Source organism: Artibeus jamaicensis, unplaced genomic scaffold (assembly GCF_021234435.1).
Source record: "Artibeus jamaicensis isolate MK-2021 breed Jamaican fruit bat unplaced genomic scaffold, CSHL_Jam_final scaffold_847, whole genome shotgun sequence".
Taxonomy (NCBI): domain Eukaryota; kingdom Metazoa; phylum Chordata; class Mammalia; order Chiroptera; family Phyllostomidae; genus Artibeus; species Artibeus jamaicensis.
The window spans coordinates 2,921,729-2,935,296 of record NW_026522057.1 but is presented as its reverse complement, the minus strand read 5'-3'; the positions used below and the strand labels follow the sequence as shown (position 1 = coordinate 2,935,296).

Genomic DNA, 13,568 nt, shown 5'->3' with positions numbered 1-13,568 from the left:
CATCTCCCACACTGGAGGGTTATTCTCCCGTGAAACAGGAAGAGTCCAGGGTTCCGGGAAATTCAGTAAAGCACAGGGTAGCAACAAAGGTATGAGGCTGAAAACTGAAAATCTGGGAAGGAGAGGTTGAATCCCTAGCCCACAGCTGTAATGCATTTTTACCCTGGGTTTGAAGCTGGTGGAATCCTCTCTGGGAGAATAAAACAGCTCTCGAGAGAAAACCTCCCACATAGATCCTTTTAAAAGTCCTTTTAAAAAGAGCTGGGGTGGGAATGTGTAAGGGGACTAAAAGCTCATGTAAGAAACAAAACAAAACACTAGAGACTGGAGAAACTTCTATATGAAAAAAAGGAAAAAGAGCTGGGGGCCTGACCAGTGTGGTTCAGTTGGTTGGGTTGTCGTCTGGCAAAATGAAAGGTTGGTGGTTGAGTCCTGGTCAGGGCACATGCCTGGGTTTTGGATTTGGTTGCCATTTACAGTGGGTATGAGAGGAACAGATCAAAGTTTCTTTCCTTCTCTTTCCCCTCCCTTATTAAAAATAAATAAAATCCTAAAAAAAAAAAAGCCAGGGAACGCGCAGTCTGGGAACACGTGGAGGAGTTGGGAGGTGGCGCAGTAGGGAAGGCAGGGCAGCTCCGCGGCCCCTCCCGCCCCCACCGCCCTGTGCATCTCCTCCACTTGGCTGCCAGTCGCGTCTGAAAGGCTGAAGCCGTGCACTGCTGAAATCACTCCTGCTTTGGGGACCTGAGTGTCTGGTGAAAGCCCGCAAACCTGCGTGGCCTCCCCCGGGAGACATTTTCATACAATAGATGATGGATTAGACTAATTATTAATGACTGTGTGGGAGTCTAGGAATGTGCCAATAATCCTTTTGCTATAAGGCAGTGATTTTTCATCCCTTTTCATCTCACAGCGCATATCAACTAAGTATACACTAAAATTGTGTGGCACACCAAACCCCTTTTTTTTTTTGCCAACCAGACAAAAAAAAATAGGTACAATTTTGATTCATTCACACTGGATGGCTATTGTTGTGTTGGCTGTTGTCATTTTTTTATTTGACCATCTAAGGGAAAAGAGTCGGTGTCCCTGACTAAACAGCCCGATTTTGCATGTTTTAAGTCGTGCAGCGCACCAGTAGAAAATCGCTGCTCTGAGTGAGGGTCTGTGGTCAAAGACCAGGAGGTGATGTGGTATCAGACGAAGGTATTTGCCTGAGTCGGGAGGGCTGCCCCTCCTCCGTTCTCATCTTGCTCACAAGAGAATTCAGGCGAGAGGCAAACCCATAGAGTGGAACTCAGATTGCAAGTTTATTTATGAAATACTCTTCAGCACGAAGCTGCAAGCAGGCACCCGGCTAGTCTGCGTGCCCTGTGTATGGGGAAATAAAGTTGTTAGGTTTGTTCTATACACTTGAGCACATGACTACAAATGGGCACCCAGCTAATCTGAGTGCCTCAACCTTTGGGGTTCGGGGGTTATATACTTTACTCGGTTTCTAGGTTCCCCCTAGTCCCGCCCTCTAGACCTTGGGAATGAATCCACAGGCTTTCAAGGGCTCCCCTCCTCCTGCACTATCGTACTTTTGCTTCTGATTCTCAGAACACTTGGCAATCTTATTGGACTAGGGTCAGGACTGCTGGGTTGTGAGATGTGTCTCCCTTTTGCTTCCAGCCTCCTGTTGTTTTAACTTCTTCATTAGATTGCATTGGGCAGGAGCCCTGCTTTATTTCCCCTCTGGCTGCTCATTAGTGTCATCCGAAGATACTTGCTTTCTCCAGTCCCTAGCCCAGAGCCCCTAAATCCCCAGCAATTCCTACGTGATAGTCTTTTGCTGTAATGAGGTGATGAGGTGACTCTTGGCAGCCACTAGATAGATCCCAAATGGGGGCCGCTCACCAGTAGGACCAAGCCTTGATTACAACCTTGGGACTTTCAGCCCTGCCACCCACCTCTAGGGAGAGGACAGGGGTGAAGACTTTCTCATCCTTGGCCATGATTTATTCAACCATGTCTGCATGAAGAAGCCTCCACAAACCTTTCTAACTGCAGGGTTTGGAGACCTTCCAGGCGGCGTGTCCAAAGAGGGCATGGACGTGTCCAAAGAGGGCATGGAAGCTCTAGGCACCACGCCCCCACGTTTAAACTCTGTCAAAGTGTATCAAGATCACTTTGCATAGTTGCAGCAAGAGGTCATTTCCCGGTGCTGCACTACTGTGTCAACTGAAGACTACACACAGGTACCTCTTCAGATGACTTGATGGACAAAGTAACAGTGATGTTGGGAAGGAGGTGCAAGCAGGGGGAGGTGGCTGCTCTAAACAAGGGGGAGAGGCCATGACCACTCTCGCAGCAGACAACACTGTGCTGACGAAGACTCTGGAAGCTAATCTGTAATTCACACTAGATCAGAGTTGCCTCTGTCCGATTCAGCTAGTCCACTTCTCCTGCTCTCTTCCAAATATATTCATGACAATGAATTTTAAAACTTTTGTCAAACTAGTAAAACATCTTACTGTGAAATGCTCTAGAAAATGAAAAACACTATTATTTACTTAGTAGACCATAATTTAAGCCAAAACATTGAGAATCAAGTGTTTCCTATAAAACAAAACAAAACAGACTTTGCCTTCTTTTTTCTGTTATCATGACACGGAGCAGGCACTATTTCTACGCCTCTGCAGATAATCTTGTTTTTAAATTTGAAATCACTTCTGCACTTAATCATTTCTACTTTCAATGTAACAAAATATCTCCAAGGACCCCTTCTGTGCGGTTACTTTTGCCAGTGCCATTATTTCCGGACGTGTTCATCCTCCCCATCACTTTCCTCTTCGTGTCCATTAAGGTCTCTGGCTGCACATCTGCTCTCCAGGATGACAGCTCTCACCACACCCACCTCGGCTGTGACTTCAATTCCATGTGTATGCTTTTCGAATTTTGCTTCTGGCCTCATCACTTTTCATTTCTTCACTGTGCTTTCATCTTCATCAGTTCCCTCAATTATCTACTTTTGTAAAGTGCCATGCAGGTTCATTGCTGGGTAATGGAGGCACAGCGACAATTCCACAGGTCACTATGTGCAGGGACCATCACCTAGACCTTGAAATCTATGCCTCTGTAACTCCTGCAGTGATTGGGGACTGAAAGGCTAATAGAAAGGTTTCTCCTTTCTGCTAGCACGCACACTTAACAATACTCTGACCATTGAAGTTGGAACAGTGTTGAGAAACTGCTGTTACTTAATTGCACTTGATAACTGAAACCCACACATTTTGGAACTGAGCAAAGCAAGAACAGCCTGTCCTGGGTCCTGGAAACTGCTAGGCTGCTTCCTTGCAATGCAAGAAATGGCATTTTAAAGAACAGGAAGTATAGTCCTGGCTGGTGTGGCTCAGTGGATTGGGTGCCAGCCTGCAAGTGGAAAGGTTGGTGGTTCGATTCCCAGTCAGGGCACATGCCTGGGTTGCAGGCCAGTTCCCACTTGGGGACATGCAAGAGCCAAGTGATCGATGTATCTCTTGCACATTGAGGTGCACATTGCCTCTTTCTCCCTCCCTTCCTCTCTAAAAATAAACAAAATCTTAAAAAAAAAGAAAATAAAGAACATAAGGGTGAAGAGTGCCCTCACCGATTCACTTTGAGGGCTGAAAATGTACACAGCACAGACTGCTTACTTTTATTCTTACCTTTATAAAATGTAGTTAACCTGTACCCTCCTGCCTTACAACTCAATATATTCCAAACATAATTCAAAGTTACTAATTCTTCTCAAAATATGACCTCTTGGCTCAGAATTTTATGTGAAATTAGTTTTCAGAAACTAAATTCAATCTTTTTGTACTAGAAACTCAACATGAAAAATGGAAACCCAAACACACAGAAAAGGGTGTGGGGAATCCCGAGGTAACAGAATGAAGAGAACAAAAGAAACCTTTTACAAACCAAACTGTAATTTATGTGGATAGGATTGGAGACTGCATCTATAGAGCAGAAGTAAAATGATGTGAGAAAGGATCAGTCGGAACACAAAAAACTCTCGGGTATAAAATGAAAAATGTACACTAAAATAAGTATTCAATAAAATGATTAGAAAAAATGAAAGAAATCTTCCCACCAAGTAGAGCTTGCTATGAATACAAACCAAGATCACCAGGAGAGGTTCAGTATTTATTTCCCTGACAGAAACTGCAGAACGAGAACGAAGAAGACAGGGGAAGCTTCCCAACACAAACCCTACCGGAACTGAGGCCCTCCCACCCATCCAAATGCCCTAAGCAAAGAACAAAAAGAAGTGCACACCGAGGCCTGGCCTCATGGCGTTCAGATGTCGGGCACAAGAAAAGCTTCCGGAGGCAAGTCGAGGGTTACAATGGCACAGGTTCCCCAGTGGCCACACAGGAGGCCCCAAGACAAAGCGGCATGGCTCAGCCCCCTCGGAATCCGGCCAAATTAAAGGCAAGTCAAGTGACGCAGAGACAAGAAATTCGCCTCCCATGTTCCTTTTCCCAGGAAGATACCAGACAATGGTGCAGAGCAAGGGGAGGCACGGGGTAAACGTGAAAATATGGGCTCCGGGAAACAGCAGATACAACCTGGAAGGTCTAGTAAAGGGACAAGGGGACACTAGTGTGACAGACCTAGGTTACAGCGGGGAAATTAGGAAGATGGATAAAACAATGAAACATCTAAGGAAATATAATGACATGGAAGGAAAACTGGGCTCTCAGAAAAATGTAAGGCAACAACCCAAGAAAAAAACAAAAACTGTGCCACAAAGTAAACATCACATTTCATCTAGCTCTCCAACGATGGCTGTTTAAAGGATATTAATGATATAAACACTGATTATTGATTTATTTAAAGTAATGAGATAACTATATGGGAGGATGAGGGAGAGGAATGGGGGCATTAAATCTTCATCTATCATAAAAGGATAACAATTTGGACTCAATGTCTAAATTATTATCAATAAATAGAATTATCAGTTAACATGTAAAAGTAACTTCTAAATCTTTTAGTCCTGAGTTTTCATCGAAGGGTATATGTTTCAACATTTTTTAATTTAGTGAAAATATTTTTTACAAAAAGAAACCAACATAAGGGATCCAATGTATTGTGAAATCCCAAGTCTTCGTCCTTTTTCTGGGAGATGCTGCTTAGCGTGTTCTGCTCTTCATTTTCTCTCTCGTCCTTTTTCCAGGTCTTTTCTACAGAGAAAGAAATGCCACATGTGGTCACACAGCAGCTTGGCCTTCTGTGCCCCCCTCAGCCAGGATGCACAGGGAAGGGAAGGGAAGGGAAGGGGTGGGTGTGGGTGGGGAGAGGAGGCAGGCGCAGCCTCTCAGCTGGTCCCCACGCTCACTTACATTTGGTCCTTTCTTTCCAGGCCTGGCGAGGCCCTTGCCATGAGCTTTCCTGGCCCGGAAGCTGGACACATCATCATAGCTTTCCCGAGTGTTCCACTTGGAGCCTTTCTTCTTACCACCGAAACCAAACTTCTGGTTTTTATAGCGACGTTTGGCATTGGGACTGGGAAAAAGTGGTTTTACAGGTCACCCTCGGCCCTGCAAATCCTGATCCATCTTATGGCCCGCAACACCCTCAGTATTCTGTCTGTAAGAAGACAGCACTGCTACCCAGAATCTCATCCTTGGCCCCACACTCCTACCAAGCAAACTCCCCAGGCAAGCTCGCCTGTTCACAGGTTTAACCACCAGAGCAGGAAAACAAGCAAAGCAAGGACCAGGAAAGGATCCACATACATTTTGTGGCTCACCGACTAAATTCAAAAAGCTTTCTATTTTCACTAAATCTTGCTAAACCATCCTCAGTTGTGTCTGTGCCTCTCGGGGATACAGACCCGCAGTTAACATTCAAATGTAAAAAATCTTAAAGCTGGTCATCCCGCATGAATCTCAAATTCAGCCTTCCAAAATCGCATGCCGCCCCCTTCCAGGCGTGGTTTCGCCTCCTGCACATACGCCCTAAAGAGGCCAGTGGCACTTCCCATTCGCCCAGACACCGACTAAAACCAAAGGTGAGTAAAACCTGGGAGTCAGTCTCGATTCTTCCTTATGCCCAAGTCCTGCTAGCTGACCTCTTGAATATTCCTTCCACCTATTTTCTCTTCTCCACCCCCACAACCACACTCAGGTCATTACCACTGGTCACCTGGTCTTTATTAGTCCCCTAATTAACTTCCCTGCCCCTCAAGTCTATCGTTCACACTAATTTTTTTAAAAAACACAAATATGACCTGCACAGTAATTATTCTGAGTAAAGCCCATCGGAGTCTCCCCGCTGCCCATGGATAAAGCCCGAGCTGCTCCCCGAGGCAGACAGACACCATCTCTGCAACTCGGCGCAGGGCCTCCTCCAGTGGCGTCTCCGCTCAAGTCTCCGTTTTCCCAGGGACACCAGATGCTTGCTGTTCCCATACGAACCTGCTGTTCCTGTCCCTAAACTGTTGCTCATTTGTGTCCTCCCCCATTCCCCAAACCTGCGTCTCTCCTCTTCTCCGGGTTAATTCTTATTCATCCTTCAGACTAAGCTCAGGGGGGACCGTCCTCCAGGAAGCCATCCCCAGGCCAGGTGGAGTATCTCTCCCGCATGCCTCCACACGACCCCTAAACACCTCATCAGAGCATGCACTACATCCCACAGAAATGATCGCTACCCACAGCCTGGTGTCCAGGAATGCCTAACGGTGAACTAGAAAGAATAATAATATCCAACGTGATCCCTTTTGATATTTATAACACTAGGAGGCACACATAATTTTCTCACATTCACAGATGAGGAAATCGACATTTCAAAAGGTAAAGTAACTTCCTCAAAGCTACCTTCCCAATGAGTGGCAGAGTCTGGATCTGAACCGTCGACCGTGCTCTTAACCACCCCACTGTGAGACGGGGGGTCAAGTTTGCCTGAACATTCACGGGACTGGGCCAATCCTTAGAGCAGCTCACTTTCATCCTCAAAGACTGACAGGGCTGAAGGACCATCACACAGCCCAGTAAGTCTCAGCCACAGGCAGCAGTGACGCTCTCTGAACCTTGAGGCTGTTCCTTCGGGAGGCCCCTGCCTTACCGTGAACTGCTGCCCAGCACACACCACCAAGCAAACCCACACTCCCTACCCCTTCCGCGTCGGCTGGCCTTTAGCGCCTTCTTTCGAGCCTCGTGCCACGGGTTTCTGATCACCGTCAAGGAAGTCCAGTTTGTCTGAGAAGCCTGGGATGAAGCAGTATTTCCATTAGTGCCACTGCATTTTAAGAAGTGCTTAAACTTCAAAAGATCATTGCTTACTGAATTGATTCGAAGAGTTGTATCTTGCTCCCCACACCCTTCCCAATAGTTCCAAATCAATCAAGGCTCCGGAGCAGCAGGTGACAGAATCCGCAGGGACCCCGCTCCCTGTATCTTTAGCAGAGAGAGATATACCGACCTTTCTGATACTTCTTAATGGCATGCATCATGTGTGCTTTCTCCCGCTGCCTCTTCTGAAGAACCTCTGTTTGCACCTGGGACACAGACATAGGACTGTTACTGCCATTCCACGCCATCACTGAACTGGGTATATATTCTCCCAGTATCAAGGCTGCGATAATGCCACCACTGCCACAGAATATTTACTGCATACCAAAACTACGCTACGGATCTAAGTGCATTCTCAGTTCAGCTTCCCAGAAATTCTTAACGTCCCTGACCCTGAAGCACAGAAAGGTGAAGTAACTCGCTCCAGTCACACAGCAGGGAAGTGCAGAGCTGAGATTCACAGGCAGGCAGTCTGCACCCTTCCCCCACTACACAACCCTGCCTGCAAAACTGTAGCAAACCACGTTTCAGTCCACACCCAGTTTTCTCCCCATTAACTGGACCTGGGCTAACTAAATACTAACCTATTGTTACTAGTCATGAAACTGCCAATGGAAAAAAGCAATGTCCCCCAAAATCAGAAAAGTAAGGACAAAGGAGATGACCCTACGGTGGGTTTCTCAACCCAGCACTGCTACAGTCCGGACAGGGTAAAACTCTCCGTTCGGGCTGGGTGGCCTATGCGGGGCACTGCAGGATGGTTAGCAGCCTCCGTCCTCTATCCACTGGGTCCAGCTGCACGCTCCCCACCCAGATGTGCAATAAAAAATGCCTCCGACGCTGCCACATGACCCCCAGGAAGCAAAATCACCCCAGTCCAGAAGCAGTGCCCTAAGATTTCCTCAAATTAGAAAAAGTGAGCTAACTGGCCTGACCGAATTTTTCTTTGCTTTTGATCATTTATGTTAAACCGACTGCCCATGTTTTTGAGCTCATCTCAGCCACTGACCACCAGATCAATCCAATAAATCCACAGCGGCCCGTCCCCAGAGGACAGGATGTTAATCTACTCTTACTCCACGAAGGGTCCATCAGTGAAATGACCCCAAATGAGGACAGCAGCTCACACCCCAGCTCACTGTGTTTATGTCCAAAATATGAGCAAACTGTTAACAGCTGTGCTGAGCCTCCTCACACACATTTCTTCCCACAACCCTAACTTTAGTTCCTGTCATCCTCTTTCTTAAGGGATCGTGAAATAAAGAAGAAAAACCAAAAAACAGTCCATGGTATGCCTGCTGTGGTTTTACATTAGAACTCAGATGGTCATAGTTCATTCAAACTCACGGGTGACATTTTTCTTTGACTGAATGACAATCAATATGATTCCTCCAAGGACTTTAAATCGCCAGGGCGAGTGATTCTCAAACCAGGGTACACAGTGGAATCCTTGGAGGAGCTTTGAGGGGAAGGGAAGAAAACATACTCGGAGTCCCAGAGACACTAAAGCCCAGCAATCTGTTTTGAAAAATTTCCCCAGGCGATTCTGCTGTGTCAGGTTTGGAAACCACTGATCTGGACCCCCACCTCTTCACTGCACAGAAGTGCAAACTGGAGCCCTGGTTGGTGTGGCTCACTGGGTTATGTGTTGGCCTGCAAATCAAATGATTGCCGGTTCGGTTCCCAGTCAGGACACTGGGTTGTGGGCCAGGTCCCTGGTTGGGGGCATGACTGAGGCAACTGACTGCTCGAACATCAGTGTTTCTTTCCCTCTCTTTCTTCTTCCCTTCCTCTCTCAAAAATAAATAAAATCTTAAAAAAACATGAAAAAAAATTAAAGGTTTAAAAACAGAGAAGTGCAAGCTGGAGAGGTAAAGAACTTGCCTACAGATTCCACACCACTCCTGGTAACACACTGGTGTGGAGGAAGGAGGGCACCTACGAATATGAGCACAGACCCCACTACAGGAGAGCAAACACACGGTCGGACACACCTGGGGCGCAGAACCACATCAGACCTCAGAAACCGGGCCCGGCAAACACACTGGGCCTCTTTCCACAGCCCCCACCCCTCCTCCTCACCTTCTTTCCGTATTTCCTAAGTGCTCGAAGTTGCTTAGCCTTTTCCGATTTCTCCATGGCGGCCTGTTTTGCCTGCAGCTTCTGTCGAATCTAAAACACAAAATGTTGTCAGCTCACATTATTTGAACCTGGGATGACCACTGCTTTGGGTGCACTACAGCAGGAAACAGATATTTCTGCTCTGCAAACTACGGAGCTCAAAGGAACCCTGTAAAGCATCTGCTCCAAGACCCTAGTTTTACCCATGAGGGCAATGCGACCCAAAGACTGAGCACTTTGTCAAGACATATCAGCAGTGAAGCTAGGAATTGAAAGCAGCCTTCCCAATCCTAGTGTGCCATTTGCTCCATTATATAAAACTGCTGCTTGCAGTTTTGCCAAGAGAAATAAACTTCTGCCCATACCTACTGTCTGCAGACTGAGGTTAAACTTGCATGCAGCCCCAATTCCCTTCTCCAACACACCAGATATGCACTAAAACTCCAACAGATATCAGGCACCTAGCCTTTTCCATCAAACACACACATTTCAGTTAAAGAAAGAGCAGTTGTCAGTGTGAATGCAGAGACTAGCTTCCCTAAGTACCACCAAGATAAGAGCTCCCTATCATCCAGTTTGAGACCCAAGGGAGCTATTTCGAAATATCTAGGATGAGATTTTGGCAATTCTCTTCCTCCCAAAGTCAAATAAGGACCAAGTTCTACCTAACTCTAAATTATACTACATCTGAGCTGTGTATGGATCCCTCATTTTACAGACAACTGAAGCTCAGAGAAAGTGAATTGTCTGCAAGTTGTAGCACTGCCCCTGGCAACAGCAGGACGAGGTCTGTGTTTTTTCTACACATCGTGCCTTGCTCATGCCAGCTAGGAAATGCACAGGGCCATCTTTACCTTAGGACCACACTTCTTCCACTGCTTTTCCTCCCTTCAATTGTTTAAATCAGGAAAAAGTCATCCTTATATTTACCTAATTGGTGGTGATTGGCATGAGTCTGAAGTAGACAATAGAAATAATAATTGTCCTCTGAGAAACTGGTTCCCTACTATTAGGCTTAGTATTTTTTTAAACATTATAGGTGATTAGCCTATATACTTAAATATAGGTATATTTAAATATACTTAAATATACTTAAAAGTACAAAGGCTCAACTTTCTGGGGGGAAAAAAAACAAGAACAAAAAACAAAACCTTCCCTTTTTCTTACCTTCTGCATCTGCTGATCGGACTTGGCCATCTCTGCAAAATAATCAGTGGGCCGCTTAGTAGGGACTTTGAGCTGATGGAGGCGGGGTAATACTGCAAGCACTGCAGCCTGGGCCTGCCGGTAGCTGAGGATACAACACCAAGTGTGAAATAAGCTAAGTGGGGGAGGCCTTACATTCCTTCTCACTGCCTCTCAGGAGTTATCCAAGGTCAGAAGGACCCTCAACATCTGACCCTCATCAGCAAGAACACACACACAAACAAAATCTGTAGTTATTAAAATCTCATTAACTTGGTTTCTGGAAGCAATTTAACTGTACATTCTTTTAAAAGGAGGGGGGCAGGAGTATTACTGAAAATGAATTAGTTTAAGAGAATGACCATTCTAAAAGTAACTATCAACTTATAAACTAATGCCAATTATGAATTGTTACACGGTCTGTAGTCACTAAGTCCACATAAGAACCTTCTGTAAGAAAATTTTTGTTCTAATAATTGCGCGCGCGCGCACACACACACACACACACACACACACTAGCTCTTTTGGGTCAAGAGAAGCTTTCCTCCCAGCTCCCAAGCTTCTTATATCTTCTGAGGAGTACGGGTTCATTATTCCACTCCCCCCACCCCAGTCCCCCGGCCGCCACTTGCCCTGACCCCCACGGTAGCACAGGGACCCACAACTCCTCCCACATTTGAAAACATACAAGCTCATTTCCCGCTGGAAGTCATCTTCTGGATCGACAGCTTTCTGATCCTTGTTCTGAGGTGTTGACTGAGGTCCACTGACTTCTGGCACCGGACCGAGGGTGACATCAAGCCTTTCAACCCATTCCAGATCCCGCTTGAATTCTGTCAAACACTGCTTCAGGCCATTCTAGGAAATTCAGACACTGAGCTCCTAAGAAGGGAAGCCTTAATATGTTTCTCCCAAGCCCAGGGTGCTAGGCCAACCGACAAAGTGCTAACCCCCAATACCGCAACAGGTAATGGACCCTCTTGACAATGCGCGTGTTGCGTCCTTCCTTCAACAAGAACTCAGCCACCCAAGCACAACTGTTCCAAGTGCTCATCTCACGTCCGAGTATCCTCCGACCTGGCACCCAAGCTCACCACGTCGTTCACCGCTTTTTTCGGAGCCTCCAGCACAGCATTAAGGCCTGGCTTCAGGAGCCCTCGAGAAAACGCATCCTGCAACTGCAGGGCACAATCGGCTGTCAGTACTAGGGGAGTAAGGCGGCCTCCCGCGCCCAGCCCCACCAACTCGGCTGACACCTACCTCCTTGTCAGTGACGAAAGAATCTTCAGAATCCGAGTCCGAGCCTGAGAGCAGGGCATTGTCCATCTTGCAGCGCACACATCCAACACTAACCGAGGAAGCAGAGTAGGCTGAGGCCCGCGCGGCTGGAAAAGGGCGCCTCTCCCCGCTGCCGCCTGCTTTTAGTCCCCGACCCTCACCACGATGCTCCACGTGGAAGCGCACCACTCCGACGCCACCAACCCACTGCCGCTGCAGTATTTCTTGCTCGGACTTCCGCTTCCGGCCTCCGACCCAAGCTTCCGGTTTTCTGTTGCTATAGGAACCGCTACAGCGTCTGAAAGTGCCCCAGTCGCTTGGGATTCGTACGAACACTCCCCCTGAATACACGTGTCGTCTGGTGACTCGGAGAGGAGAAGCCAAAGGTGAGAGGGGGTACCCTGGAGTCATCCGGAGGAGCAGGAAGCCGCAAGGGTGCAAAGCAAAGGGGAGAACCAGGAGACTAGCCCAGTGTGAGAGTGAGGGGCATTGGAGGAGGGGGAGTGCGAGGAGGAAGCCTGGGGGCGGAGTCAGGGGCGTGTTCCGGGCGGAGCGGGGCGGAGCACTGGAGCTCACGGGCGGCGCTCGGTTTTCACAGAACTAACTCTTCGGCCAGGGACGATGTCGACCGTGGTTGCACTCTCGCAGCATGCTTTTGGTCTTCGATCCCACGTGACCAACAATATCTGCTTCTTCGATGAACAGATTATTATATTTCCTTCAGGAAATTACTGTGTGAAATACAATATAGATCAGAAGTGGCAAAAATTCATTCCAGGTAAAACCCTTTCCATCCTGACACATTAACCTTTTGTGGCAAATATAACCTCATAATTCCAACACGATGATTGAAAGGGAAGTGTTTTGGCCAACCTGAATAAACGCATAGTTCTCTAAATGTAGAAGAAATGCATGGCTGCTTGCATTACAGGTAAAAATGTGCAGATGGTGTTTTACTGAGTCATACACTTAATACCTGCATGGTTTTGTGAACCAATGTGACCTCGATAAATTTGGTTAAAAAATAAACATTTTTAAAAGTACTTTTTTCACAGTGATTTAATGAAAATTTGCTTTAAAGAGCCTCTCTTCATGCTTCCTCAATATCGTTTTCGTCATACCAGGCCCACTTTTTGAGTTGTCTGACAGCTTTCCATAGTACACTACCCTCATTCCAGCACCTTCTGAATGCATGTGTGATGAAGACACTGGAGATTTTATCCCAAGTCACAAATAATCATATGTGTAATGTTACATCTGTTTTTGTTCACACTGGTCCTGTTGATGATGTGCTTGATTTCCACAACTTAATCACATTCCCATTTTCCACTCTTTGTTGCATGTAGTTTTACCATTTGTGAGGTCTGTCCAGAAAGTATCCAGCCACGTGGTATGAAAAATAGAGACATTTATTGAAAAAGATACAAGAAACATTGTACATAGGACAGTGGCACTTAAGTCCCCTTCAGAGTAGGCACCTTGGGACCTTAATGATGGCTGGACATTTTCTGAATAAACCTCGTACTTCTAACCCCATTAAGTTTTGTTTTTGCTGTTTATTAACTTTATATAAATGGAATCATAGTATATGTAGTTTGACTTGCTTCTTTTGTACAGCATCTTGCTTCTGAAATTGTGCATCTTGAGTTTATTTTATTGCTACTC

At 46.5% G+C, this 13,568-nt stretch overlaps 2 protein-coding genes across 3 annotated transcripts in view; one reads left to right on the top strand and one right to left on the bottom strand.

Annotated features, from left to right (window-relative positions):
• Positions 1–4,680: 4,680 nt before the first annotated feature.
• EBNA1BP2 (EBNA1 binding protein 2) lies at positions 4,681–12,144 on the bottom strand. Of its 2 annotated transcripts, XM_037149675.2 has the most exons (10): positions 12,065–12,144; positions 11,886–11,973; positions 11,720–11,803; positions 11,314–11,483; positions 10,608–10,731; positions 9,402–9,491; positions 7,450–7,525; positions 7,142–7,235; positions 5,370–5,532; positions 4,681–5,210 (listed from the first exon to the last, which is right to left on the bottom strand). In XM_037149675.2, exons 2-10 carry the CDS (start codon positions 11,949–11,951, stop codon positions 5,160–5,162), a joined length of 918 nt encoding a protein of 305 aa, XP_037005570.2. In that variant the 5' UTR covers positions 11,952–11,973; positions 12,065–12,144; the 3' UTR covers positions 4,681–5,159. The 2 variants fall into 2 exon arrangements, with proteins under 2 accessions (XP_037005570.2, XP_037005571.2); XM_037149676.2 differs by having other exon boundaries at positions 11,886–12,142.
• A 380-nt stretch (positions 12,145–12,524) lies between these two features.
• CFAP57 (cilia and flagella associated protein 57) overlaps positions 12,525–13,568 on the top strand; it is a 57,922-nt gene continuing 56,878 nt past the window's right edge. Inside the window, exon 1 of the mRNA XM_037149662.2 lies at positions 12,525–12,681. Coding sequence (XP_037005557.2) covers positions 12,525–12,681 — 157 coding nt within the window. The remainder of the gene's footprint in view (positions 12,682–13,568) is intronic.

Coding starts and splice junctions, on each gene's coding strand:
- EBNA1BP2 (XM_037149675.2), bottom strand. CDS start 11,951: ATGGACAATGCCCTGCTCTCAGGCTCGGACTCGGATTCTGAAGATTCT. Junction 11,484..11,719: donor AAAAAGCGGTGAACGACGTG/GTGAGCTTGGGT, acceptor TGAATTTCCTAG/AATGGCCTGAAGCAGTGTTT. Junction 5,211..5,369: donor CTGGAAAGAAAGGACCAAAT/GTAAGTGAGCGT, acceptor CTTTCTCTGTAG/AAAAGACCTGGAAAAAGGAC.